Source organism: Osmerus eperlanus, chromosome 28 (assembly GCF_963692335.1).
Source record: "Osmerus eperlanus chromosome 28, fOsmEpe2.1, whole genome shotgun sequence".
Taxonomy (NCBI): domain Eukaryota; kingdom Metazoa; phylum Chordata; class Actinopteri; order Osmeriformes; family Osmeridae; genus Osmerus; species Osmerus eperlanus.
In genome coordinates, this window is record NC_085045.1 from 868,101 (window position 1) to 895,085 (window position 26,985).

Below are 26,985 nucleotides of genomic sequence, written 5' to 3' on the forward strand. Positions count from 1 at the left end.
GGGGAGGAGAGAGGAGAGAGGGGAGGAGAGGGAGGGAGGAGAGAGGGGAGGAGAAGGGAGGGACAAGAGAGGGGAGGAGAGGGAGAGAGGAGAGGGAGGGAGGAGAGAGGGGAGGAGAAGGGAGGGAGGAGAGAGGGGAGGAGGAGAGGGAGAGAGGGGAGGGAGGGAGGAGAGAGGGGAGGAGAAGGGAGGGAGGAGAAGGGAGGGAGGAGAGAGGAGAGGGAGGGAGGAGAGAGGGAGGAGAGGGAGGGAGGAGAGAGAAGAGGGAGGGAGGAGAGAGGGGAGGAGAAGGGAGGGAGGAGAGAGGGGAGGAGAAGGGAGGGAGGAGAGAAAGGAGTTTAGTCACATTTTAAGCGTGCCTTACAGAGGGACGAAGTACTGATTCTGTGTTTATCATACTTTTATCTCCTTCCCCTTTCCTCTCTCCCTCTCCATCTCTCTCCCCCCCTCCCTCTCCATCTCTCTCCCCCCCTCCCTCTCCATCTCTCTCCCCCCCTCCCTCTCCATCTCTCTCCCCCCCTCCATCTCTCTCTCCATCTCTCTCCCCCCCTCCATCTCTCCCTCTCCATCTCTCTCCCCCCCTCCCTCTCCATCTCTCTCCCCCCCTCCCTCTCTCTCTCCATCTCTCTCCCCCCCTCCATCTCTCTCTCCATCTCTCTCCCCCCCTCCATCTCTCCCTCTCCATCTCTCTCCCCCCCTCCCTCTCCATCTCTCCCCCCCCCAGGCGGAGATGAAGCTAGCAGAGTACCACAAACTGGCCCGGCAGCTCAAGCTGATCCCTGCGTCGGCAGAGAACGCCTGTGGTCACGACTTCACCATCAGCCCCTGCACCGAGCAGGGCCCCTCCTCCCTGGTGCACTACAAGACCCACATCCAGGTGGGAGCAGGACCTGGACCAGGCCTGGAACAGGACCTGGCCTGGAACAGGACCTGGACCAGGCCTGGAACAGGACCTGGCCTGGAACAGGACCTGGACCAGGCCTGGAACAGGACCTGGCCTGGAACAGGACCTGGACCAGGCCTGGAACAGGGCCTGGAACAGGACCTGGACCAGGCCTGGAACAGGACCTGGACCAGGCCTGGAACAGGACCTGGCCTGGAACAGGGTTACATTCTCTCTCCACACTTACAGCTGCACTGCATGGGTTTAAAGAGATGTGTGTGTGTGTGTTCAGAACCCCCTGAGGAAGCTGATAATCAACGTGGAGGAGGAGTCAAGTCGTTTGACCAATAAGAAGCTCACCCTGGAGGGGGCTGTGGATCAGGTCTGTTTCTCCAACTATCTCTCCTGTTTCTCTCCTCTCTGTTCTCTACCCCTCACGTTATGTTATTCCTTGTGCGTGTCAGGTGAACTCTTGCATCTCAGACAAGGGCAACGACCTGAAGCAACTGAGGGAGCAGATCCGCAGACTGGACGAGAAGCTAGAGAACGACTCACAGGTACCACACACACACACCTGTCTCTCTCACACACGCACACACACACACACCTGTCTCTCTCACCCCCACACACACCTGTCTCTCACACACACATCCATCTCTGCGTGTGTGTGTGTAGGAGCTGGCCAGGGATGAACAGAAGTGGGCAGCAGAGATGGAGTCTGTTGACAACCACAAGAAGCTGCTGGAAAAGAACATCACCCAGGGTTACGAGGAGTCTGTGGAGCAGCTCAAGGCAGCGAGGCAGCAGTCAGTACCTCACCCCTCCTTAACCCTCTCTCTCTGTCTGAGAGGGCTTTGGATGCTAGTCTCTGAGTCTTCCTGACCTGTGCTGTCCCTGACCTGTGCTGTCCCTGACCTGTGCTGTCCCTGACCTGTGCTGTTCCTGACCTGTGCTGTCCCTGACCTGTGCTGTTCCTGACCTGTGCTGTCCCTGACCTGTGCTGTTCCTGACTGCTTCCTCCAGGTATCACCTGGTTCGTCAGGAGACCGATGAGCAGCGAAGGACCGTGGCCAAGAACCTGGCCAGCGTGTTCAGCACCGCCACAGACCACCTGGGCATCGTGGAGGTGCGCTATCCCCGCCCCCTAACCCTCTCCCACACAAGACCTAGCACAAGTCTTATCTGAAAATGATTTAATAACATTAAAATGCTGTTAGTCCTTCTGTTACCTGGTAACAGACTACCTGACAGTTCTGTGTGTGTGTGTGTGACAGAAGTACCTGGAGGACCAGCGTAAGCGTGTGGAGCGTGTGTGTAGCGAGACCCTGCAGGAGGAGGAGGAGGAGCTGCAGAACCTCCACCACATCATGGACGGCTTCCTGGACAAGGCCGCTAACATGCCAAGCTAACATGCCAAGCTAACATGCCAAGCTAACATGCCACGCTAACATGCCAAGCTGACATGCCAAGCTGACATGCCAAGCTGACATGCCAAGCTAACATGCCAAGCTAACATGCCAAGCTAACATGCCAAGCTAACATGCCAAGCTAACATGCCAAGCTAACATGCCAAGCTAACTGGCTCCATGTTGGATTCTTGTGATATAGTTTTTTACGGAAACCTTTTCCGACTCCCTGTTTTTAATACTGTTATGTACTCCTCGTGTTTATACTATTTTATGTACTAAAAAATGGTCGCACACACTCGTAACACAACACTCACTCTCATTCGCACACACACTATCGCATTCACGCAATCACACACACACACTTCCTCTCACCCACACACATTAAGGCAGTACACACATGTTTTGTTGACCTGTTTATTTATGGCAGCTTCCGAAGTTGTTGACCATTTGTCTGTGTGTGGTAACAAGAGATGGTCACTGTCCATGTATTGTATATATGTAGTGTGCGCTTCACGTTTATAACGATGCACAGGTGTTTAGGCGGTGTGTGTGTGAAGTGGTTTACAGTGGATTCTCACAACCAACTCTGGTTCAGTGGAGTCTCACAGTATCCCACGTTTGAACTTCAAATGTACTTTTCTGGGTTCATCTTATTCCTTCCACACCACCTTCTCCTGACTTGTACTGTGTAACAACTTGATTAAAAACTCTGCTAAATGCTGAAATATTTCAGATAATTATTTGCCAAAAAATCATCTAGATTGCATCATTTCTCCAACTCCATGGTGGTGGTCCCGTGTTTAGTTTGTGGTTTACGTAACGGCGCCTCCTCCTAATCAACGCTACTCTCCTGGGGAACGTCTACGGCCTGGAATGTAGCAGCCGGGAGTCCCCCAGGTGAGAGGGCAGGCGTCCTGTCCTCTGGGAGTACCCCAGGCCAGAGGGCAGGCGTCCTGTCCTCTGGGAGTCCCCCAGGCAAGAGGGCAGGCGTCCTGTCCTGTGTAGCGAGGCCAGCAGCCTCGCTACACAGGACAGGACTGGCTGGCTGGCAGCCTCACTGGAGGCTGTTTGTGAAGCAGATACTCATAACACCCAGAATACCGTGCTTGCGTCCGGGAGAAGGTTCTGAAGTCTGCGTTGGAACGCGGTGTGTTGGAGTTGGCCGCCATACCTGAAGGTTAGTAAACCTTTTCTTTCTTCGGGACGTGGGGGAGAGGGGGTGGTGTTAGAGGCGAGGTTGCGAACACACACAGACAGCTTTGGCAGATGGGCTGGGGAGAGAGGAGACCCAGAGAGAGAACACTGGAATGAGAGGTGATGGATAACTTCCACCCTTAGCGGCAGCAGCAGTGCAGTCTTAGAGAGAGGGGGGGGGCTCAGGAAGGAGAAACGAACAGGAAGAGAAGAGTAGAAAAACAAATAGGCGAGGGACTGAGGCCTCAGGCGTGTGCTAATGTGTTACTAATCGTTCTGACAACATCCTCCCTCCAGCCCCACAGTTCTGGTCCTCTGACTGTCTCCTGGTTCTCCTGGTTCTGCTGCTCTCTGGACCAGCTGGGCCCAGCCAGGCTGACACATCAACATGTTCCCCTGCAGCTTGACGTCTGGACCCAGGAATCTAAAGAAGCTTTCTAAGACAGACCATATCCTCTCCACCCCCTCCCTCTACAACCTCCTCTTTACTCCAATCTGCCTCCTCCCTCCTCTCCTCCAGGCCACGGGTCATTAGACATGAGGACATGCAACATGAATTGTTACTTCTCTCTGTGTCCCTGCCCCCTGCAGCTAAGCCAATAACACTGCCACGGTCAGCCTGTCAAGCTAACCTCATGGAGAGATGGAGCAAGATGGGGAGAGAGAGCGTCAGAGATGGAGGGAGTGTGTGTGTGTGTGTGTGTGAGAGAGAGAACGATTTAAGATCATAGAGAAAGGGGCCGAGCATGAAGGTGCGTGACAAGGAGAGAGAGAGAGAGAGAGAGAGAGAGAGAGAGAGAGAGAGAGAGAGGAAGAGAGACGGAGAGAGAGGGAGGGAGGGACATGAAGATGGACAGAGCTAGTGACCTGTCCACTGTCAGACAGTCAGCAGCAGGGTATTGGGGGCTAGTGAACATGCTCCTAGACTCAACCTACCCAACCCTCCCCTCCCCTGGAATAATGTCTTCTACAGATGGAGATGATAATAAAGGAAACATTCTCTCTCTCTCTCTCTCTCACACACACACACACACACTTATTCCTCTATCCCCATAATCTCTCTCACACACATAAACACAATAAAAGCTGATTCTTTGCCACTTTTCTTCCCTCGTCTTGTCTGCCGTGGGGGCTTAGTGAGGTCGGCCTTGCCAAGTCCTCTGACTGGGCTACCTCTGCAGAGGGTTGATGCTGCTAACTGTCTTCTCAGGGCAGGAAGAGAATGTTGTTTTGGAGTTATTTCGCTCCTTTTACACTGAAATGTGTGTATGGTGTGTGTCTTTGTGTGTATATGTAGTGTCTGTGCTGTGTGTACACGTGTGTGTGTGTGTATGCATGTGTGTGTGTGTGGCTTTGGGTCCAATAACAAGCCGTCTCATATTTCCCCACAGCGCCCCCCTGCTGCTCCATGTTCAAGATCCTGCCAAGTGTCAAATATCTACCAGGGGTCGGAACCACCCAACAACACTCAGGTCGACTTTACAGGAGGAAACTAGCTTTTAAAGACCTGGTCGGAGGTCAGAGGTCAGTCAGAGGTCCCAAGTGAGCCCCTCTCGGTAATCACAACTCCTCCCCTGGCTGTCACCCTGGAAACACACACCACACATACACACCACACATACAGGAACAGCAGACAGGATGAGGAGGGTAACAGTGTGTGTGGTGTGTGTGAGAGGAAAACCTCAGAGATCACCTGAGTCACAGTAATAATAATAATAACATTATGCCCAGCGCCATGACTGGGGTTCATTCATGTGGCCTGTGACCTGTGACTTCCTGGTTGCTGAGGGCTTCTGGGAGTTGTAGTATGTTCAGGGTTCACTGGTGTCAGGTCTGATTGGCTGTGATGGGGCTGGGTCTTGTGTGTGTGTGTGTGTGTGTTGCGCTGGACTGTGTATTAGGTTAGTTTGAGTGTGGTTCACAGCGGATGACACACTGATTTCCTTTATAAACAGCAGAGACCCTCCACAAGGCTGGACACACACACACTCTCTCTCCTAGACACACACAGACACATACTCTCTCTCCCAGACACACACAGACACACACAGACACATACTCTCTCTCCCAGACACACACAGACACATACTCTCTCTCCCAGACACACACAGACACATACTCTCTCTCCCAGACACACACAGACACATACTCTCTCTCCCAGACACACACACCCATACTCTCTCTCCCATACAAACACTCTTCCAGACACACACACACACACACACTCTCTCTCCCAGACACACACACCCATACTCTTTCTCCCAGACACACACACACTCTCTCTCCCAGACACACACACACACACACTCTCTCTCCCAGACACACACACACACACACTCTCTCTCCCAGACACACACACACCCATACTCTCTCTCCCAGACACACACACACTCTCTCTCCCAGACACACACACACCCATACTCTCTCTCCCAGACACACACAGACACACACTCTTTCTCCCAGACACACACACACTCCGCTCCCAGAGACACACTCCATCCCTCTCCCTGTCTCTCTCTCCCTCTCTATCAAGATCGCTTGTCATCTCTTCTTTTCTCCTTCTGTGTGTTCTAGTCCCCCTGAGTTTAAGTGCACACACACACACACACGCACACACACGCACACACACACACGCACACACACACGCACACACACACACACACACACCACACACACACACACACACACACACACACACACACACGCACACACACACACACACCACACACACACACACACGCACACACACACACACACACACACCACACACACACACACACGCACACACACACACACACACACACACACCCCCCCCCCTGTTGGTCTTGAAAGGAGAACCTCCCGTTCTTCCTCTACTCCCAGGAAAACTAGTCTGCAGAGATTGAGACATGTATGTGTGTGTGTGTGTGTGCAGGCAGACACACACACACACACAGGGCAAGTCAGCTGTACCCTTTTTGTTTAATGTAGTGAGCAGGAGGGGGAGCTTCTGTGAGCTATTAGCCCTGACAAGCAGACCGGACTGGATGGAAAATCACTTCATCCTCCCTCTCTATCACTCTCTCTCTCTATCACTCTCTATTACTCTCTATCCCTCCCTCTCTATCACTCTCTCTATATCACTCTCTCTCTCTATCACTCTCTCTCTCTCTATCACTCTCTCTATCACTCTCTCTCTCTATCACTCTCTATCACTCTCTCTCTATCACTCTCTCTCTCTATCACTCTCTATTACTCTCTATCACTCCCTCTCTTTCTATCACTCGATCTATCTCTCTCTCACACACAGAAATACACACACACTCTCTCTCTGTTTCTCTCACATACACACACACTGACATTGATGACAATTAAATGTTTTCCATGGACTGGCATTATCATCTGGACCTGGTTAAGATTGAACCACTGCTGTCTGTGTGTGTGTGTGTGTGTGTGTGTTTGTGTGTGTGTGTGTGTGTGTGTGTGTGGTGCGTGTGTGTGTGTGTGTGCAGCAACCTTTGTGTTGAAACTCAGGTTACACTAGGCTCAGTTCAGCTGAATATTTAAACACAGCTTGGTCTCAGACACCTGCTAAACACACACACACCCACACATCCTTCAAAAGGGAGAATCACTGGAAGTGACAGCAGGGGAGTGAGATATCAGGCTGGGTCTGACTCATCAAGAGAGTGTGTGTGTGTGTGTGTGCGTGTGCGGGAGTTTAGTCTGTGTCTTCAAGGTTTGTCTGAAGGCCAGGAGACCATAACCAGCCTGTCTGAAGGCCAGCCTGTCTGTCTGAAGGCCAGGACACCATAACCAGCCTGTCTGTCTGAAGGCCAGCCTGTCTGTCTGAAGGCCAGGACACCATAACCAGCCTGTCTGTCTGAAGGCCAGGACACCATAACCAGCCTGTCTGTCTGAAGGCCAGCCTGTCTGTCTGAAGGCCAGGACACCATAACCAGCCTGTCTGTCTGAAGGCCAGCCAGCCTGTCTGAAGGCCAGCCTGTCTGTCTGAAGGCCAGGACACCATAACCAGCCTGTCTGTCTGAAGGCCAGGACACCATAACCAGCCTGTCTGTCTGAAGGCCAGGAGACCATAACCAGCCTGTCTGTCTGAAGGCCAGGACACCATAACCAGCCTGTCTGTCTGAAGGCCAGGAGACCATAACCAGCCTGTCTGTCTGAAGGCCAGGAGACCATAACCAGCCTGTCTGTCTGAAGGCCAGCCAGCCTGTCTGAAGGCCAGCCTGTCTGTCTGAAGGCCAGCCTGTCTGTCTGAAGGCCAGCCTGTCTGTCTGAAGGCCGGCCTGTCTGTCTGAAGTCCAGCCTGTCTGTCTGAAGGCCAGGCTGTCTGTCTGAACCTCTCGCAGCCTCTGGAGCTACCCCTGGTGACCCCTGGTGACCCCTGGTGACCCCTGCTCTGCCCTCTGCTGTGGTCACCCCCCTCACACACACTCACACACACACACACACACACACACACACTCACACACTCCCCCACCCAAACACAGACACACTCAACCTTTTCACTCTCTGTCTCAGAAGACATTCCACTGCAATGCGACACAGTGTGTCTACATCACATGTTGGATCTCATCTAGGAACTGCTTCTCCTTGATGTCACACACACACACCAAAATACAAACACACACACATACTTTCTCACGCTCAATCCGCATGACCTTTTCATCATGATGAGGATCGGTTGGTGTCACCATGTCTTCACTGACTCCATCTAAGAACCACTCTTCATTCTCTTGATTAAGGACTGCACTAAAACAGTACATCAGTAAATCACAAAACTGTTACTGTATCATGGTGTCCTGTGTGTTCCTACCCAGATAGCAAGAAGCAGTGTGCATCAACTGTAACACCAGAGAGTTTAGTACCTACATTTAGCATCTGTCAACCTCCTAACTGTAAACACAGGAGTCAGATGGCTGAGCGGTGAGGGAGTCGGGCTAGTAATCTGAAGGTTGCCAGTTCGATTCCCGGCCGTGTCAATTGACGTTGTGTCCTTAGGCAAGGCACTTCACCCTACTTGCTTCGGGGGGAATGTCCCTGTACTTACTGTAAGTCGCTCTGGATAAGAGCGTCTGCTAAATGACTAAATGTAATGTAAATGTAAACACACACACACACTCTCTCACACATCACACACTCTCTCACACACACACACACGCTGTCACTCACACACACACACGCTCTCACACACACACCCCCCCTCCTTGTGGATCCTGGTTAGGGTTACTTGGCGTGTCAGTGTCGTGTTGAGGTGGGTCTTCTTCTTGGTTTACAAGCTCTCCTGACACCCAGACAAAAGACACACACACCTCATTAGCCTAACGATGCTGTCCCCTCTTTGTTCCCCGGCCGTAATAGCTTCCTGTCACCCAGCTGAGTCACCGTCACGACACCCTGATCTCCACGGCGATAGCAGGGTGGAGGGGGGGAGGAGGGGGAGGAGGGGGAGAGGGTGGGGGTGAGGAGACAGCTGCTCTGTGTCTCACATCGTCCACACTGAAGAACACCCTCTCCAGTTAGATCTCTCCCTCCATCTCTTTGTCGCTGCACTCTCATACAAACACAGACAACATGACGGTAACTCGTTTAATTCAGCTCCATACAAAGTTATAAAAGTGGAATACTGTGTAAAAAAATAAAGTTGAAGTAACTTCAGTAACACAAATAAGATATTGCTTCAAACAACAATCAACTCATCGCTCCTCAACCCTGACAAACTATCAACAGCTTGTACATTGTGTCCATTTTAACCACAGGAACACTAAAAACAATCAAATCCCCCTGTCTGTAAACTGACTTCCAGGGACGAGGACAGGAGAGGGGGAGGAGAGGAGAGGGGGAGGAGAGGAGAGGGAGAGGAGACCCAAACATCTATTAAAGTGTTCAAACCCTGTAATCACATTTGATCCTTTGGCACCATTAAAGAAATGACTTCATAACAATAAATACCCACATAGACATTCATCTGTAATACAAAAACAGAAAATAAATATCAATAAGTTAATACGTCATAATAATAATTAAGTCTATAAATATTATGTGTATAAAATGTGTCTAGTTTACATAGATAGCACTTGACTGCAAGTCAAGAGGTCACATGTTCTCCTGTCGCAGCAAAGAGGGGGATTCGATCCCTGGGTCGCCCCCCTCTTATAGGGACACTTTACCCAAATCCACCCCACTTTAAAGCTTGCATGAATCCACAAGGGGATTTGAACCCTGGTTCTCATGTAGAAAATCCCTGCCAGAGAGTTGGGCTCTGATCACGGAACCACCTCTGCAACGTTCTCTTTTGCCCCTGATGTCACACAGGAAGTCTTGCACATCCACAAAGGAAGTCACACGCATCCACACAGGAAGTCTTCCACATCCACAAAGGAAGTCACACGCATCCACACAGGAAGTCTTCCACATCCACACAGGAAGTCACACGCATCCACACAGGAAGTCTTCCACATCCACAAAGGAAGTCACACGCATCCACACAGGAAGTCTTCCACATCCACAAAGGAAGTCACACGCATCCACACAGGAAGTCTTCCACATCCACACAGGAAGTCTTCCACATCCACACAGGAAGTCACACGCATCCACACTTCCTGGCTGAGTGTCTCTTCATGGTGTGGTAGATCAAGTTGTCGTCCAGGAAGGAGAGATCATCGTCGAACGCGATTGGCCGGCAGCAGGCGTGAGGGGCCGTGTTTTGCGGCAGCTTCCTGCTGTGTGATAGGTTGCTGAGGATCTTGTCGTAGTTTGTTTCTGAGTTGCGGCAGGGGCCGCTGCAGTACCTGAAGATCATCTCCTCGCTGGTCTGGAACCCCAGACCCAGGTCAGACACGTTCATGTGGATCTGCTTCAGAACACAGCCCCCTCCTCTCCTCCCCCCGCCTCCTCCCCCCCTCCTCCCTCCCTTGGGGTTCTGTCTGACCTCTCCTCCTCCTCCCCCTCGTCCTCTTCCTCCTCCTCCCCCTCCCTCCTTCTTCCTCTCCCTCAGCGCTCCGGGGCCAGAGGTCCTCCGGATCCTGCTGATGGTCACTCTGATGAAGTCCACCACATCCTCAAACTGGTCAGGATGAAGGTCGGCCATGTTGACTTGGGGGGGAGGGAGAGGGGGGGGGGAGAGGGGGGGGGAGGGAAATATATGTTATGAGAGAATGAGGTATTAGCAAGTGGTGTTTATTCAGTACAATATGAGCTGTAAATGTGACCTGTCAACCCCAACACACACAACAGAGAAATGTGTTATTGTGCTAGGTCCCGGTCTTTAATATCTTACATTCTTTCGTTTCCGACATCTCCTCTCTCTCTGTTGTCTCCGTGTTTTCGTGTGTTGATGACTGAGTCGGTGAATGGTACGGCTCGACCGGGGAGTCGAGGAGACCGTCTGTGGCAGCAGCGCGCGCTCTCCTCGAGGCAGACCGACGGCGGTTTCTGGAAAGGGGGCTCGAGTGCACAATGGTCAGCAGGAACAACCCGATTGTCACGGACTCCCATACCCTCATCGTGGACTCTAGTCCAAAACCGGAACCTGCCGCCAGCCAGAGAAACTTTCGTTTAAAATCAAGAACATTGTTTTCGTGTCGGTTGCAGTATGAAGATGTAGCCTGCTTGGGGTAATTATGTTTTCTCTCACCCTCGCCTTAAATCGCCATGCCGACTTAGACGATGGACAACTCAACCAATACGCAAAATACAACTGTCCATAAATGTCTCTCTCACAACATCGAAACTTGGAACGAAAACCAATAGAAGAATCGTCGTTAGTCCACGCGCTCCATGGGGTGAGCGTAAAACTATAAATTAAATAGGATCTAACGCATAGGCTACGAAAATATAACATTTAAGGTCGCTTGGAAATGCCTTAAGGAAAATCCCATTCGGTGACATGCTTCTCCCTGCTCGGTTGCAAGCTACGGGTAAACGGAATCACACAGTTATCGGCGATACGCACATTACGCGTTCGGTGCGTTTGGCGTTTAGTCCAGCCAGATATAATAGCGGTACGTAGAGAGCAAGGAGGGTAGGGTTTTATACCGTAGGTGGGGTCCACCGGAGGGAGTGTTGACGTTTTATAATCCGTCCTCTCTCACACCTCCGTCTCCACCCACACACCGGAGAGGAGTTCCCTCGATTCAGACAAGAATCTCAAATTGTTCACATTTTACACATGAGCGCATGTCCGAAAAGTGACTGGTGTATAATCACACATGTGGGTTCTTGTCGTGTTCGCTGATCCGGAGATGTGGCTAAAGATGTCCTGGACTGTAGAAATATGGTGTAGTGCCGTGTACGATTGAGATATAAACTGGTGAGGAGAGATAGAGAAAAGAGAGATACAGAAAGAGGGGAAATTGAGAGAGGAGAGAGAGAAAGAATGGGGAAATGAGAAAGAAAGAGAGGGGGAGATGGCTAGAAACCAAGAAAAAGAGAGAGGGGAGAGAGAGAGAGAGAGAAGGAGAGAGAGAGGGGGAGAGAGAGAGAGAGAAGGGGAGAGAGAGAAGGAGAGAGAGAGGGAGAGAGAGAGATAGAGACAGAGAGGGGGAGGGAGAGAGAGAGAGAGAGAGAGAGAGAGAGAGAGAGAAGGAGAGAGAGAGGGGGAGAGAGAGAGAGAAGGGGAGAGAGAGAAGGAGAGAGGGAGAGAGAGAGAGAGAGAGAGAGAGAGAGAGAGAGAGAGAGAGAGAGAGAGAGAGAGAGAGAGAGAGAGAAGGAGAGAGGAAGCTTGATTGATGGGAGCAGTTTGACACAGTGCAGAACCCTAAATTCCTCCAGTGTGAGGTTCTCACCTCCAGGTTGATGTTGGACCGAGCCGTGGTTCTGAGGGGAACAGGGTTCTTGTCCCTCAGCACAAACACAGATCCTGTTGCTGCACTCAGTCACGATCTCTCCTCTCAGGATCACCCAAGTTTGGCTCCTCTCCTATCCCCCTCTCCTCCTCTCCTCTCCTCCTCTCCTATGGACTCTGGGAACATTCTATAGTGGGTTCATCTCAATACTTTAACAACACCTCCTCCCCCCTCCTCCTGCAGGACACGGGAAACACCTCCTGCCCCCTCCTCCTGCAGGACACAGGAAACACCTCCTCCCCCTCCTCCTGCAGGACACAGGAAACACCTCCTCCCCCTCCTCCTGCAGGACACAGGAAACACCCGAGGCATCATGGTGGACGTCCAGTCATCCAGTTCCACCTGTCTGGTCGACCAGCAAAAGAACAGGCAAGGGAGGAGAGGAAGACTCTTCAGATCTGCCCCTCACATGTGGTAGGAGAACAGAAGCCTATTGAGACTCAGGCCTTCTCTCTGCAGGGCTGTGGGACTGCAGGGCATCGAGCAGAGGAAGCGCTTTCAGCTTGTTGAGACACACCCAGTCCGCCTGCAGCCCAGAGACCTTGCAGGGCTCTGAGACGAACCTCCCTAGGAAGATAGCCTACACTGTCTCTGCCTGGCTGCGCTGACGTAACCCGGGGCAAAGAGCAGAGTTCCAGGCTGGTCAGGGGACTTTGGGTGTCACTGCGTGCGTGTCAGGTGTGCTTAGGCCAGCGCAGTTAAACTGTTTACTACAGTAAACAACAGCCTGTCGACTTGTAGTTACCTATGGTACCCTTGAGGGCCAGTGTGTGTCCAGGAAGAGGTGTGTGTGAGGGTGTGTATGAGGGTGTGTGTGTGTGTGTGTGTAACAGTGACAGCAAGAGAAAAAGACAGAGAAGGACTTTTACATGTGTGTAAACAAGAAAAACTGAGAGAGAAAGAGAGAAATGAAGAGTGTTTCTTCTGTGCCAGCAGTTCACCTTAATATGAAGCTAAGATCCTCAACCCACTCAAACAGCCAAATGTGAAATACTGCTCTGGATAGAACTTGAGAGAGAGAGACACCTGTTTCATATCAGTTTCACAGAAACACGATAGATTATTGTCTTATCTCCACATCGAAATGGGAGGGCAGCTTCAAGCTCCACAGATAAGATTTGCAAGTGTGTGTTTCCAGGACAAACTCAGTGTACGAGCACCTACGTGAACCACCCAGAACACTGAAAGTGTTGCAAGAGTTTCAAACGACAGAGACAGAAAAAGCAAGAGAAAATGTGAGAAAAAGAGCGACAGAGAAACAGAAAAGAGGAGAGGGGAGTCAGTATTTACCGGTTGCCACATGCTCCGCCCTGCATGTTTATCTATGTTACTGGAATATCACAGAGCTGCTGTTTCACTACTGACAGCACTGAGGGTTCCACTGGTTTAATGCAAAGTCCAGCCGGGTTAAAGCCCTTGAGAGGACCAGTCGAGGCATGAGATGTCACCATGATCAGAGTGTGGCTCTGATAACATCCTTCATGACCAGGCCATGCTGCTGCTGTGATGGAAACCTGCAGTGTGTGAGTGTGTGAGACTGTGCTAGCTGGCTATCTTTCTCAGAGCAGAAGACAGGCCAAGGGCTAGAGATAAAGACCTCTCTCTCTCTCCCTCTCTCTCTCTCTCTCTCTCTCTCTCTCTCTCTCTCTCTCTCTCCTCTCTCTCTCTCTCTCTCTCTCTCTCTCTCTCTTTCCCTCTTTCTTCCTGACATTCTCTCTCAATATTTCTTTTTTCTCTGCCATGCTCCCTCCCTCCCTCCCTCCCTCCCTCCCTCCCTCCCTCCCTCCCTCCCTCCCTCCCTCTCTCGTTCATCCTCTCTTTCTCTCTGTAGCCACAGACCCCAGAGCATCTCCCTAACCTGACCAGCTAACTGGGGCATGGACAGGGTCTCTATAGATCTAGTGTGCTTCATCAGTGTTCTTCATCTGGGCTGCAACAGAGGGTCCAGTCTTCTTTCAGAATCCCCCTGATCAGTCAGCTCTCCCTTTCTACCCCTCTCTTTCACTCTGTCTCTCTCTCCCCCTCTCCATCTCTCTTTATTTTGTTCATTCTCTCTCTCTCTCTCTCAGGCTGTGGAAAACCCCGGTGCCAAACAATTACCTCCAATGCCAAGCCTCCATCCACACAAAGACTACACCCACACTCCTCCACTGAAGTCACAGCTAAGTATGTGTGTGTGTGTTTGACTCACACAGCTAAGTGTGTGTGTGTGTGTTTGACTCACACAGCTAAGTGTGTGTGTGTGTGTGTTTGACTCACACAGCTAAGTGTGTGTGTGTGTTTGACTCACACAGCTAAGTGTGTGTGTGTGTGTTTGACTCACACAGCTAAGTGTGTGTGTGTGTGTGTGTTTGACTCACACAGCTAAGTGTGTGTGTGTGTGTGTTTGACTCACACAGCTAATGGTGAAGCCTAATTTCACTCCTCAGTATTACATAAACATGAAACCAGCACCTGGGAAAGAGGGAGGGATGGAGGGGGGGAGGGAGGGAGGGGGCAGGGAGGGAGGGAGGCAGGGAGGGAGGGGGCAGGGAGGGGGGAGGGAGGGATGGAGTGAGAGAGGAGAGGTGAAGAATTGAAGGGAGGAGCTGACAACTGGAACCAAGGTATTAGAGGTGGAGAGAAAGAGGTCACTTGGGCTTGATGAAATGTGTGTGTGCGTGTGTGTGTGTGTGTGTGTGTGTCCTTAACACAGGAAAGTGGCTGTTGGGCTATGCTGATGAGGATGTAATGCACACCACATGTAGTGTAGGAGAGGAGAGACAGGAGAAGAGTAAAGAGGGGAGGAGAGGAAGGGAGGGAGAGAGGAGAGGGGTAAAGAGCTGTGTGTTTTCAGTACAGAAGAATGTCCACTAGGGGGCCGTGCAAGCCTGGGCTGGCCTGGGAGCGTTATTGTTGCTCAGTGGGAGCACAGACAAGGGAAGACCCCAGTTCAATCTCGATATTGTAATCCGTGATTAAGGGTGACAGATTAGGAAGTAATCCAGGAACAACAGCCTGGACCTGTTGAGGGGAGATAGTTACAGACTGTGTCACAAACTGTTTGTTCCTGCTCTTAATTGCGGTAGTAACACAGTTTTTTGTGTTTAAAATGGACAATACAGCTGTTCTCACTTATTGTTACTCAACACACGTTGATTATTAGACTCATTCATACATTTTCCGTATCAAGTTTGCTTCACGGTGAGGGTGTCTTGTAATTGCAGTTCACTACCACTAGATGTCCCCCTCTGCATTTGTAACATTGACGGACCTGAGAGGAGAGAAGAGAGAAGAGGTTGACTACAGATTGACACAATTATGTTGACATATAGTCATAACAAACACTCCAAAATCCTCCTCTTCCAAACCCTCAGTCTTTTGTCAGTAGAAACTGGGTCGTTTCTGACAAAAACACCCTGATACAAAACGCGCGCGTCTGTCACGCTTTTCATCGTCCAGATGACACGGTCACTCAGGATATTAGATACATTTAAAAAATTTAAAATACTTAGACATGTTTGGCAGGCTAGGTTGTTTGGTGACAGGAGGGTGTGTTGGTGTTGGCATGCATGGACACAGAAACATCCGGATTAAAAGTGTGTGTGTGTGTGTGTGTGTAAACAACAACAAAAAAACAAAGGTTCTAGCTAGAATATAACCGGTTCTACGTGCAAGAACGTTCAGACATGAGGCTTCACAACACATTACACTCCTTCAGAAACCCAAGAGGCAAAAAACAAAAAACAACAACACACAGATATAACAACATCCCCATAATATATTCAACTATTTCCTTCTGACTTCTGCTTGCAGTTCCTCATTTCCTCCGCGGCTACGGCCGAACAACGGAGAGCGGCGGATTGGATTGCCGTGACCCCGCGCGCCTCCGGGATGATGACAGTTGAAGAGGGAGGAGGTAATGCCTCTCACCTCTCAATAGATGAACTGATTGGTCCCCAGGTGGTCTGATCCAGAAGGAGCCGGCCGTCTGTACCCCCGGCGGGACCTGTGTAGGGCTAGAGCCTGGAGGGCTGGAGCACTGGATCGAGGAGGGATGCTTGGAGATTGTTGACCCCATGTTGGAGTGAACCGTAAATAACGTATTCAGTCATTCGTCCCTTAGTCGTTGCGTACTCTTCAGGTCTATTGCGTGTGTATGTGTGTCTGTGTGTGTGTATGTGTGTGAGAGTGTTTGTGTGTGTGGTTTGGATCCACTCATCAAAACCAGATCTGGACATTCCAAAGCCCGTCTGCCAGACACACACTGTCCATCTTCACGGAGACCGTTTGGCTGAACTCTCCAGGAAACAAACCAATTCATACATGCCTCCTTATAGTGTGGAAGAGAGCTGTCTACATGAACTTGGGTTATGTTAGGACACATGTTTACTCATCTCAAGACAATACAGCAGACTAATCCTCTACAATATTTTCCAATCAATTCGCCCAGGGTCCGTTTTTCAGCCCTTGTTGAGATTTTAATATTTTATAAAGGCACTTCAATGAATTCACCACTGATTCGGATTGTAGATGTGCGTAATTTGTTTAATTACTTTGTTAATACCGTGTTTTGTTGAAACATACGTTTTTATAAACGTTTTTACATCGCAGTAACGTCACATTCGTGGTTTTACTAACTGTTGCGCCTACGGCGAGTCCGCGAGCCGGTCGCTCTGCCAGTCCGTTTCTATATTAGTCTGAGTGGCTGTGCGCGAGTTTATCCGGTAGATTAGACGCCTATGATCCTCTTAGCTCTACATGTGTCCGTTCCTGCCTTCATCTCCTCCTCTCCCATATTCTTCTGCCATACTCTGCCGTTTCTCAACTTGGCAAACTCGTGACGAGACTTTGCGCGTAAAATCTGAAGCCGCACGTCAGGATTCGACTTTTTATTTTTTATTTTAACGGCTGACACTTGTCTCTACTGGTGCGCAAGCGACACTGGCAAAGCTACGGACTTCCGTTCTCTATTCTCATGAACCTCCTTCTGATCTTCATCAGTGTGTAATCTGATAAGTGCCAAACCCTAAGTGACGTTCACTTTGCTGACCGAAAACGTTTCCGGTAGATTTGATTTGCCGTTGGGATACAGTTGCCACTTGTGAAACGGGTTTATTGCCCCGAGAAACTAAATTTTTTTCCCTTCAGTTTTTAAGTGCTTATTCTGAGGAACGCGTTTGCACGTGGTTTTATAATGAGAATTTGACCTTGGATAAAGAAGATATGGAGTTCACCTGTAAACAGACTTTGTTACTTCTGTTTTCGCTGTCCATAATCGACATCTCACTCTGTGTCCGCAAGACAACGTACGGAGATCGGGTAAACAAACAATTTGATAATAATTGTTTAATAATTGATAAGTATAATTGAAAACTCATCACTCCTATTGTAGCCTGAATGACAGTGGTAACGGTCTACTGTTGGTTATCACCTGCAGAGAACTGATCTCATGTTTTCCGTTATGAGAAGTAGCCTAATTACACTATACATAGCCTACATACAGAAAACTGGATATTATTTAACGTAAAAATATATATATTTTTAATCAGTTAAATGACAGTAAATGATTTGTTTGAATTGTTACAACTGCATTGTTAAACAATTATAGCCAACAGACGACTAATAAGGTCGTTCCACACAGAATGAGTTGTATAGGATCTGTAGGTTTTTTTTTCAGTGAAGGAAAAAGTGTGTGTGTGTGTGTGTGTGTGGGGGGGGGGGTGTTGCGAGATGGCATAACTTTACCCGCCATCATCACTATGGATACGACAAGTGACCCTGTCATTTCTGACTGTCAGTCTCGTCTGTTCCAGCAAAGTACAAAAGACCAGAGATGAGGGTGGGAGAGGAGAGGGGGAGAGGAGAGAGGAGGGTGGGAGAGGAGAGGGGGAGAGGAGAGAGGAGGGTGGGAGAGGGGCGGGGGGAAAGGAGGGTGGGAGAGGGGAGGTGGGGAGGAGAGGAGGGGGGGGGAGAGAGAGGAGGGTGGGAGAGGAGGGTGGGAGAGGGGAGGGGGGGGAGGAGAGAGGAGGGTGGGAGAGGAGAGGTGAGAAGGGGAGCAGAGGTTGGGTTTGGATGTGAGGACTACTGACAGCTCAGACTCTGGTCCTGGCCTCAGAAAGAGGTGAACCAGAGGAGGTGTGAAACATTCCACCGCTCCTAGAAACACACTCAGAGAGGGAGGGGAGACCTCGGGGCTCTCAGACGAAGCAGATTTTCTATTCTACTCTACTCTGTTCTATTCTAGTCTGTTCTATTCCATTCAATTATAATTCAATTTATTGTCTGTTCTGTCCAATTCAGTTACTTTAGTTCCTCTCCTCCTCTACTTTCCTCTCCTCTCCTCTCTTCTCTTCTCTTCTCTTCTCTTCTCTTCTCTTCTCTTCTCTTCTCCTCCCCTCCCCTCCCCTCCCCTCCCCTCTCTTCTCCTCCCCTCTCTTCTCCCCTCCCCTCTCTTCTCCTCCCCTCTTCTCCTCCCCTCTCTTCTCCCCTCCTCTCCTCTCTCCTCTCTCCCTCTTGACACCCCAAGATACACACACCTCTGAGTGTGTACATACCAGACACACACACACACACACTTTGGCAGACAAACCACTTATACCTGCCACAATACCTCCTCTGGAACACAATTACCAGTGAGATGATCATCATCACAATCCAGTTTCTATGCGCTGGGGCAGTGTGTGTGTGTGTGTGTGTGTGTAATGACATCTCAAGGATGGCCATTGTGTGCCTCAGCACAACTTGAAGATTTTCCATTACGGGTTCAATCACCTCTGGATAGACAAGGCTGTGGACAACACCACCTGTGCAAGATCATCATCTTCATCACCATCATCTTCACCACCATCATCTTCATCCTCTGCCAGATGTCTCGACCTCCAGACCCAGAACAGGAAGTGGGCAGAGAGTCTTCAGCGATGACTCGCCGCTCCACCGCCCTCCTGCTCCGCCATGCTGCTTGTCGCCTCTCTCAGAGCACCCGGGCGCTGCTGTGTGTGTTGGATGTGTGTGTTGGATGTGTGTGCTGGAGAGACGTGTTGACACCACTCCTGTTGCTTTCCTGCTGGACAGCTTGTTTGACATGTACTCGTTTCACTCTCTTCTCTCTTTCTCTTCACCCCTTTCTCTCTCTCTCTCTCTCTCTCTCTCTCTCTCCTCTCTCTCTCTCTCTCTCTCTCTCTCTCTCTCTCTCTCTCTCTCTGTCTTCTCTGTCTTCACTTCCTGTCTGTGTCCCAGATCGCCTCAGTCCTCCTCTGGACATACAGCTGGAGACGGTAAACTGCACGGCCTTCAGCGTGCGATGGAAGATGCCCCGTCGCCACGTCAGCACCATCACCGGCTACAAGGTACGCGTGCTACAAAGCAGCTAGCATAGCTGCTAGCCTGCCAACACTGGTTACAAAGTTTGTACATGCTACAAAGCAGCTAGCATAGCTGCTAGCCTGATAGCAGTGGTTACAAATTTTGTACATGCTACAAAGCAGCTAGCATAGCTGCTAGCCTGCTAGCAGTGGTTACAAAGTTCGTACATGCTACAAAACAGTTAGCCTGGCTGTTAACACTGGCTACAAGCAAAAATGTAATGTAAGACCTAGCTAACACAGGTGACAGGGTAACTACATTTAAACACATAACACTGTTCTAGTTACACTGACACTAGGCGGTACTAGCACCAAGTCAGACTGCTTACAAGGAAACAACAAATCCTGTTATTGTTGCTTTGAAATAAATGGATAAATGCTAAATGAACAAAATGTCAAATGTCAAATTTAACACCTAGCCTGACTGCTAACTGCTAGAAACGCACCAGGAACTGTTGCAGACAATTTCATCCATCGCTCCTCAGAGAACACGGGCTGCGATCTGTTTGCATGACGACAGGGTCAGGGTGACGACAAGGTCAAGGTGATGACAGGCCACATGTACAGTATCACTTCTCAGTCTTGTTTGTTTGGAAGACAGCGTTTAATATGTATCATTTTGACAGTGTCAGCCCTTCGATGGGCCATATGTCAGCGCTAAGAGGATCTGGAGGTCAGTTCAACACGGTGGGATTAGGTCCTTCTCGTTGGGCCACAGTTGGTTCCTTTTCATAATCCCTCTCGGGGGTAGTGTTTCCTCCTGTGGGGTCTGACCTGTCACAAGTGGTGGTTGTTGTTGTGTTGGTGAGGTTAGGGTTGGTTCTACAGGGGTCTGTCTTGTGGGGAGAGGAAGGGTTCAGCAGTGTGGGTAGGTGAGGTTAGGGTTGGTTCTACAGGGGTCTGTCTTTCAGGGAGAGGAAGGGTTCAGCAGTGTGGGTAGGTGAGGTTAGGGTTGGTTCTACAGGGGTCTGTCTTTCAGGGAGAGGAAGGGTTCAGCAGTGTGGGTAGGTGAGGTTAGGGTTGGTTCTACAGGGGTCTGTCTTGTGGGGAGAGGAAGGGTTCAGCAGTGTGGGTAGGTGAGGTTAGGGTTGGTTCTACAGGGGTCTGTCTTTCAGGGAGAGGAAGGGTTCAGCAGTGTGGGTAGGTGAGGTTAGGGTTGGTTCTACAGGGGTCTGTCTTTCAGGGAGAGGAAGGGTTCAGCAGTGTGCAGCAGTGTGGGTAGGTGAGGTTAGGGTTGGTTCTACAGGGGTCTGTCTTGTGGGGAGAGGAAGGGTTCAGCAGTGTGGGTAGGTGAGGTTAGGGTTGGTTCTACAGGGGTCTGTCTTGTGGGGAGAGGAAGGGTTCAGCAGTGTGGGTAGGTGAGGTTAGGGTTGGTTCTACAGGGGTCTGTCTTGTGGGGAGAGGAAGGGTTCAGCAGTGTGGGTAGGTGAGGTTAGGGTTGGTTCTACAGGGGTCTGTCTTGTGGGGAGAGGAAGGATTCTGGGTCCTGTGCTGTCGGGTGGTGGAGACAAACTAAACCGGTTCTTTGTAGATTGCTTGTAGTACTGTGTATAACTGCCTAATTTATATATGAACTGTGCTCTGTGTGTGTCTGTGTGTGGTTGTATGTGACTGCCCACCTGTGTTTATATGTGTGTGTGTGTGTACCAGGTGTTTTATACAGAGGTGAGGAGTAACCGTCTGGTGGACACAGCGGCCATCTTGGAAGTTCCCCTCAGTCTGGAGATGCTGACCACAGTGAGTACCCGCCCTCACAACACATCACCATGGATACAACATATCACCATGGATACGCCACATCGCCATGGTCACGTCACATCTCCAGGGATACATGACATCACTACGGGATACGCAACATTACCATGGATACGTCAAATGTTCTTGTGTTGATGAATGAGGATCCTGTTCTTACCTGGCCTCCTTGTTGTTCCAGGGTCAGTTTGATGGCCAGGCCAGCTTTGTAAGTGTCATTTGATCTCCCTCTAAAGTTGATGTTCCACAAACACACCCACCATAGCTACCTCCCCCTGCTGTATCTGCAGGACTGACTTAAGTGTAAGCCCCTGTCTGTGGTGCCCCCCCCCTCCCCAGGACGTGGTGATCGGGAACCTGAAGGTGTCCAATCGGTACCGGGTGAGCGTTGGGGCATACGGGAGGGGAGACCCAGCATGCCCCGAGACGTCAGCACCGCAACTCACGGTAACATCCTGTCAGACATCACATCCTGTCAGACATCACATCCTGTCAGACATCAAATGCTGTCAGACAGTACATTCCTCCATCCTTCCATCTATCCAACATCCTGTCAGACAGCACATCCCTCTATCCATCCATCCATCTATCCATCTATCCATCTATCCATCTATCCATCTATCCATCTATCCATCCATCCATCCACCCAGTGTTTTTACTCCAGTACATGTTCCATGTTCCATGTGTAGCTCATCATCATCCCTCTCCGTGTCTTCCAGAGACGTGCATGCCCCCGTCGCCCCCCGCCCCAGCCCTCCGTGGCCCCCGTGTCCGACACGGAGCTGGCGCTGTCCTGGGCCGAGGGCGAGAGCGAGGGAAGCGCTCCCGTCCTCCACTTCCTGGTTGCGTACATCAGGTGAGACGTCTCTCTGTGTGTGTGTGTGTGTGTCTGCTCCTCGCAAACCTTCTGGTGTGTAGCACAGTGAGTTCTTACCGGGTCTCATCCTGATTGGTTGACGGATACCGACTTCCTGTTTCTAAGCCAATGGGATTGGGATCTACACTTGTTTCTGTGGCTTGTTTAGGTTGATGGATAAGAAACAGACGAAGGGCAGTGGTCAACATTTCTTCCTCAGTAACCTTTGATTGACCTTCCTCCACTGGTTAGAGTATGCTCTCCTGTCCTCCCCCTGGACATCGCTCCACCTCGCCTCCTCCGATTAAACACGACAGGCTGGAAAAGGCCATTTCCATCTCTGTACTTTAGAGCCCAAGTTCAGGTTTCCCGTCACCAGCCAAGCTAGCATGTTGCTACTCTGGGCCAGTCAATCCCTTAGCTGTTAGCCATTAGCAAAGCAGCGCTTACCAGCACTCTCATACGCCACTAGCTAGCCTGTTATCCGTTACCCTTCTTACAAGCACATTCATAAAGGCTAGCAGCTAGCGACAGCACTAAAATCCATCATCTTTATTTAGCTTAGCTGTTAGCTGAGTCCCTCGGGACATGGTAAAAGGGAGGACATGAAGGGGTCTGAGTGGAAAGACTTGTTTCCTCAGGAGTCGCTGGGGAGAAAGTCAGGTCTCTCTTCTTTACACCTGAAATACCAACATTCTGTTCTCTGAAACACAATTGTGAGGTGATCGTTTCATCCTTGTTTAACATCTTGATTCTGATAAAACTGTGTAACAGAAAAAATACTATGTCTTGCGTAACCGTGGTTGTTTGTGGATATGGATGTTTATTTTGGGATTATTTGCCATCTTTAAGTGATCTATCGGAATATGTTACAGGACTGCCTGTGTCTGTGCCTGCATGATGGAGTGTGTGTGCATGTGTGTGTGCATGGTTGTCTGAGTGTGTGTGTGTGTGTGTGTGAGACCATTGAGAGCAGGGTCATGGAGGACATGAGAAATATTCATTCTCCTCTCTGCATGATGTTTTGCAAATGCATATTACACTGTCTCAGATTCCCAGACACACACACACACACACTTACTGTTATGCCGTACGCACGCACATCGAAGCCTCTGAAGGATGTGGAACAATGCTTCTGCTATGGTCAGACCAGGCATCAAACACGACACTGATGAAAGCTGCCATTGAGCATCTTTGTCTCTCTGTAAAGGACGTCTGTGGAGACAGACTCTGACAGACTGTCTGCGGGGACAGATTCCGATAGACTGTCTGTGGGGACAGACTCCGACAGTCTGTCTGCGGGGACAGAGTCCGACAGTCTGTCTGCGGGAACAGACTCCGACAGACTGTCTGCGGGGACAGACTCTGACAGACTGTCTGCGGGGAAAGACTCCGACAGACTGTCTGCGGGGACAGACTCCGACAGACTCCGACAGACTGTCTCTGGAGACGCCGTCTTCTAAGAACGGCCACATCTGGAACACACACATGCAACACCTGGAGCTGTCATCAGAACACAGCATCAGATCTGTTACAGGAACTCTGCATAACTGTGATGATTTATTTAATACATCTTCTCTCTCTCTCTCTCTCTCTCTCTCTCTCTCTCTCTCTCTCTCTCTCTCTCTCTCTCTCTCTCTCTCTCTCTCTCTCTCTCTCTCTCTCTCTCTCTCTCTCTCTCTCTCTCTCTCTCTCCAGACCAGAGATGGACACAGAGTGGACCTACATCCGGGAGCCCATCGAGGCTCGCTCCATGGTGATGCGGGGTCTGATGCCTGACACAGAGTACCAGTTTGTGGTCCGGGCGGTCAACACGCACGGCCTCAGTCCTCCCAGCCAGATCAACAACCCCGTGCGCACCCTGGGTGAGACACACACACGACTGTACACTCTCACACACACACACACACACACACACACACGACTGTACACTCTCACACACACACACACACACACGACTGTACACTCTCACACACACACACACACACAGGCAGGCAGCACACCAGTAATGTTATAATGGAGTGGGAGAACATGCCAGCCAAACAGTTTAAACTCAAACACTAATACCTCCTACCATGAGCCATGACCTACTGTGTGTGTGTGTGTTGGCGTGTTGGCCCACCCAGCTTGACCTCCAGTGAACAGAGTCACTCGCCTTAGCCCTTTGTGTGTGTGAGCGTGTGTGTGAGCGTGTGTGTGAGCGTGTGTGTGAGCGTGTGTGTGTTCCTCTCCCTCCTCTCCTTGGGGGGAAGCTACAACAAGTCTCACGCCACAGCGAGGCTTCTACATGCTTGATTGAATTAACAGTCTTAATCCCTAGTCTGTTAGGCGTGAGGGCCTGTCCCCTCCCTCCCCCTCTCTCTCCCCTCCCTCCCTCCCCCTCTCTCTCCCCTCCCTCCCCCACCATGTTCCCCTCCCTCGCCCTCTTCCTCCCCCTCTCTCTCCCCTCCCTCCCCCACCATGTTCCCCTCCCTCGCCCTCTTCCTCCCCCTCTCTCTCCCCTCCCTCCCCCACCACGTTCCCCTTCCTACCCCCTCCCTCCCTCTCTTGCCCTCTTCCTCACTCCCCCTCCTCACAGCAGGGGGGAGCGGGTTACGCCCCAGTCTCATCAGACAAGATTAAGAACAGGCATGGCATGCCCCCCCAACACACACACACACGCACACAAGCCCCCTGAAAAGATAAGTGTTGAGGTGGGGGTTGAGGGGAGCGTGTGTGTGTGTGTGTGTGAGAGAGGCTGGGATGGACAGGGGGGTAGGAGTAAGGAGGAGGACAGATTAGCTCCATTTGGTCTTTTCCAGACAGCCTGGTCTGCATGATACACTTCTGGTCTGTTTATAACTTCAACTGTACAATGTCATGAAGATCATGTTGTCTGTGTGTGTGTGTGGTGGCCTGGTTTAGGCCCTGGTTCTGCTCTAGGTAAAAGCTTCCACTATGTGGGTCACCAGCCTGGATACAGGCTTACAGGTAGACAACGTTAAGATACCGTTGTCATTATCATCCTTGTCACTATCATAGTCATCATCATCATCATCATTGTCGTCCTCCATAGTGCTCGACCAACATCATTCAGCTTTATTCTGCTCTCTGTTTGGGCTACTCTACTTTCCTCTCTGTTCAGTGTGTGTAAACAAGTTTTTAAAGATTGAAAACATTTTTTTAAGAAAAAGGTTCAATTTTCTTATTTTTTGGAAAGGTTGAAAAAATAAAAAAGTGTCCTGGAGGTGTGTTGTAATGGTCCTTGACAGGCCTGTGTTTCTCTCAGCTACAGGGGTGGAGGAGGTGGGCAGCACGGGGGGTCACGGCCTGCGCTATGTCCCAGAGACGCTGAAGGAGGAAGGGTTTGATGTGGACGACTCGGACTACGACGTCTTCATAGAGGAGGTGGGAGTCACCGCGCCAGGGCTGGTCAGCAGGTCTGATCAGTCTTCATGCTGTACATACTGTTCATGCTGTTCATACTGTACATGCTGAACATACTGTTCATGCTGTACTCCTCTCCTCTCCTCAGTTGAAGTTGTTCCCAGGTGTTGGAGGAGGGGACAGCCAGCGCTCCCAGCTTCGATCCCGCTCCGGCATGCCGTCCTCTCACCCCGGCCGGAACGTGGTCTACCGGCTGGGCCGCCCCCCCCCCAACACCACCCGGACCCCCCCCACGCCCTCCCCCACCTTCCTCTCCTCCTCCTCCTCCTTCCCAGACTCCCCCGCCACCCCAGAGCTTATCACTCTCTCTGTCTCCCCCTCCACCTCCCCCTCCCTCTCCCCCAGCACCCCGGACCCAAGCACCCCCGCCACACTCCCCCCGCCCACCCCCGCCCCCTCCATGACCCCCTGGAGGGGGCCAGTGCCCCGGGTGTACGAGCTGGGCTGTGACGACACTGTGTGCCCCCCTGACAGCTTCTGTCTCAGCGACTACGACAGTGGAGGCTCCCAGTGCCACTGCATCCTGGGGCGAAGGGGGGACGTCTGCTCTGAGGGTGAGGGGGGGATGTCTGCTCTGAGGGTGAGGGGGGGATGTCTGCTCTGAGGGTGAGGGGGGGGAGGGGTTGGGAGGCCGTTATGGATGTGTGTGTGTGTGGGGGGGGGGGAGTGTGTGTGTGTGTTTGTCCCTACCATCAGTCTAGGCCCTATTCTCTGGAGCCAGACTGTACTTGAATAATTGCACTTCATCTGCAATGTCAAATTGAGCTCAAATGTGCTTAAAGTGTCTTATCGGTCTCCCCTGTGTGTGTGTGTGTGTGTGTGTGTGTGTGTGTGTGCATGTGTGTGTATGAGAGTGTTTGTTTTATCCTGTAAGCCCAGACATTCATTTAGTCCTAGTTTTGTCCTCAGAGAGCAGAGATAAAGTCCAGAAGCGTCTGAGAAGGACTGGCTGTTTGGCTGCATGTCCTTTCATAGATGACCTGTGTCCTCCTTCTATCCCTCTCTCTCTCCCTCTCTCTCCCTCTCTCTCTCTCCCTCTCTCCCTCTCTCTCCCTCTCTCTCCCTCCTTCTCTCTCTATCCCTCTCTCTCTATCCCTCTCTCCCTCTCTCTCTCCCTCCCTCTCTCTCTATCCCTCTCCCTCCCTCAATCTCTCTCCCTCTCTGTAATCTGTTCCTAGAATAGGAAAAGGGTTAGGACTTTGCAAAAGTGTTTTGGAGTGTTTGGTGGTTTCTGACCTGATTGTCTGTCTGTCTGTCTCCAGGGGTCACAGTCCAG

General features: G+C 50.9%; 4 protein-coding genes across 4 annotated transcripts in view; 2 read left to right on the forward strand and 2 right to left on the reverse strand.

Moving 5' to 3' along the window:
- ndc80 (NDC80 kinetochore complex component) overlaps positions 1-3,011 on the forward strand; it is a 5,231-nt gene extending 2,220 nt beyond the window's left edge. Inside the window, exons 7-12 of the mRNA XM_062454047.1 lie at positions 725-877; positions 1,176-1,265; positions 1,348-1,440; positions 1,559-1,689; positions 1,907-2,009; positions 2,158-3,011. Coding sequence (XP_062310031.1) covers positions 725-877; positions 1,176-1,265; positions 1,348-1,440; positions 1,559-1,689; positions 1,907-2,009; positions 2,158-2,292 — 705 coding nt within the window. The 3' untranslated portion in view covers positions 2,293-3,011. The remainder of the gene's footprint in view (positions 1-724; positions 878-1,175; positions 1,266-1,347; positions 1,441-1,558; positions 1,690-1,906; positions 2,010-2,157) is intronic.
- The window catches only part of smad4b (SMAD family member 4b), a 236,616-nt gene that overhangs the window by 117,220 nt on the left and 92,411 nt on the right, over positions 1-26,985 (reverse strand). The gene's annotated exons all lie outside the window — the stretch shown is intronic.
- gdnfb (glial cell derived neurotrophic factor b) lies at positions 9,425-10,991 on the reverse strand. Its single transcript, XM_062454568.1, has 2 exons — positions 10,766-10,991; positions 9,425-10,581 (listed from the first exon to the last, which is right to left on the reverse strand). Exons 1-2 carry the CDS (start codon positions 10,989-10,991, stop codon positions 10,070-10,072), a joined length of 738 nt encoding a protein of 245 aa, XP_062310552.1. The 3' UTR covers positions 9,425-10,069.
- Positions 17,073-26,313, forward strand: LOC134014871 (pikachurin). The gene is made up of 9 exons (XM_062454048.1): positions 17,073-17,633; positions 19,551-19,660; positions 21,326-21,412; positions 21,609-21,635; positions 21,767-21,874; positions 22,147-22,283; positions 23,982-24,148; positions 25,552-25,670; positions 25,798-26,313. Exons 2-9 carry the CDS (start codon positions 19,622-19,624, stop codon positions 26,311-26,313), a joined length of 1,200 nt encoding a protein of 399 aa, XP_062310032.1. The 5' UTR covers positions 17,073-17,633; positions 19,551-19,621.

Excerpts from the sequence above, each read along its gene's own strand:
- gdnfb (XM_062454568.1), bottom strand. The coding sequence starts at position 10,991 with ATGAGGGTATGGGAGTCCGTGACAATCGGGTTGTTCCTGCTGACCATT. Across the intron at positions 10,582-10,765 it reads GATGTCGGAAACGAAAGAAT|TCAACATGGCCGACCTTCAT; the intron begins GTAAGATATTAA and ends CTCCCCCCCAAG.
- LOC134014871 (XM_062454048.1), top strand. The coding sequence starts at position 19,622 with ATGCCCCGTCGCCACGTCAGCACCATCACCGGCTACAAG. Across the intron at positions 21,636-21,766 it reads TTGATGGCCAGGCCAGCTTT|GACGTGGTGATCGGGAACCT; the intron begins GTAAGTGTCATT and ends CCCCCTCCCCAG. Across the intron at positions 25,671-25,797 it reads ACGACGTCTTCATAGAGGAG|TTGAAGTTGTTCCCAGGTGT; the intron begins GTGGGAGTCACC and ends TCCTCTCCTCAG.